Consider the following 1,404-nt stretch of genomic DNA (forward strand, 5'->3'; position numbering starts at 1 on the left):
GTGCTATGCAAAAATAATAATAATGTTGGAAAATAAAGGAAAAATTAAAATAATGTATTAATATGCCAAATTCTAATACATTATATATAAACACATCCAGAGCTTTCACAGTATAAACATTTTACTTGTATTTAACACTTTTACAATTTTACAGAGGATAACTGATTCTTAGCATATCTTAAAAGACAATGGAAAAACTACTGTTTATCCCACTGTTCTCAATGTCTTAAAATGAATATGCAAATGTTATACATTATTATTCAGATTACTCTTAAGAAATGTAATCTTCATGAAGAAAGAATTGTAAAGACAGTGGAATATTAATGTCAACCTTTATAAAGACACTTTTCTTTCATGATTTTGATGTAAGTAATTACAGTACATCAGGCATATAATTAACTGCTAATCTAATGTATACAATCACTATATATGTACAAATATTACACTTACTAGTAGAGTCCCTGCTTGAATTGGATTGATTGGTAATATCTGCTGTATCGGGTTAAAAAGTCTTAAAACTTAGTATTTAAATCAAAGGTCTCAGTAGTTTAGACATATCATGAACGTGTTAGTATAAATAAAGTCTCTAAAAACAATTCAGAAACCAAAAAGTGCTATAGAATACAGTGCCTTCATATTAGATTCACAAGCTTCCATGTGTAATTATTCATTATGCTATGTGCTGGAGAGTCGAATAACATCATATTCCACAACTGTGTAACATCACATAAATGAGTTGTGTTTATGTTCAGAAGTAGTTTTCATATTACACATCTTTCTAAGATGTCTGATTTAAGTCTCTTTAGTAACCGTAAATGCTGAACTGTTCGCGAATGCCTTCCATCAATACTTGTTGGAACAAAGCAACTCTGTCGTCAAGAATCCCAAGAAAGCTAAACTGATATTCCAGTAGCTCTGCGGCCACTCTCTCCACATTCTGTTGCTGAATCTTTTCTTCCGCTTCTTGAAACATTTCCTGAGTGAAGCATTCTCCCCCATTTACTGCCACCATTTCATCAATTTTCACAATTAATCTACTCACTTGAGCTCGATTATTCCTGCCAGTGTTATTAAAAACAACATATCTACTACCACAACTCTGGATGACTTTACGGAGTTCTGCATGGCCGTTTTTCACATAGTCTTCAATTGTTTGGCCATTGAGTGCATCTCCATGAGTGAAGACCACTATCATGTATTTTGAAGCTTCTTGTCCGAAGAGCTCTTGCAGGGCCTGGACTGATCTTTGCTCCTCAGTAGTGAAACGGCCAATCTGTAGCACCAGCAGGAACACATGAGGACCTGGTGCTGAAACCTGAATACATCTCACTATTTCTCTTTTGATGAGGTCTTTTGATTTGCTGGTATCCAAGATTCCAGGTGTGTCAATCACATAAATCTCTC

At 34.3% G+C, this 1,404-nt stretch overlaps 1 protein-coding gene across 1 annotated transcript; it reads right to left on the reverse strand.

Moving 5' to 3' along the window:
* Positions 1 to 467: 467 nt before the first annotated feature.
* On the reverse strand, positions 468 to 1,396 carry LOC107736309 (GTPase IMAP family member 7-like; the record flags this gene model as incomplete). The annotated part of the gene is made up of 1 exon (XM_016547758.1): positions 468 to 1,396. A coding segment is annotated over one exon (594 nt), but the record flags the coding sequence as incomplete, so codon positions are not given.
* Between the last annotated feature and the right edge of the window lie 8 nt (positions 1,397 to 1,404).

This window comes from Sinocyclocheilus rhinocerous, unplaced genomic scaffold (assembly GCF_001515625.1).
Source record: "Sinocyclocheilus rhinocerous isolate Xijiao unplaced genomic scaffold, SAMN03320098_v1.1 C36625206, whole genome shotgun sequence".
Lineage (NCBI taxonomy): Eukaryota > Metazoa > Chordata > Actinopteri > Cypriniformes > Cyprinidae > Sinocyclocheilus > Sinocyclocheilus rhinocerous.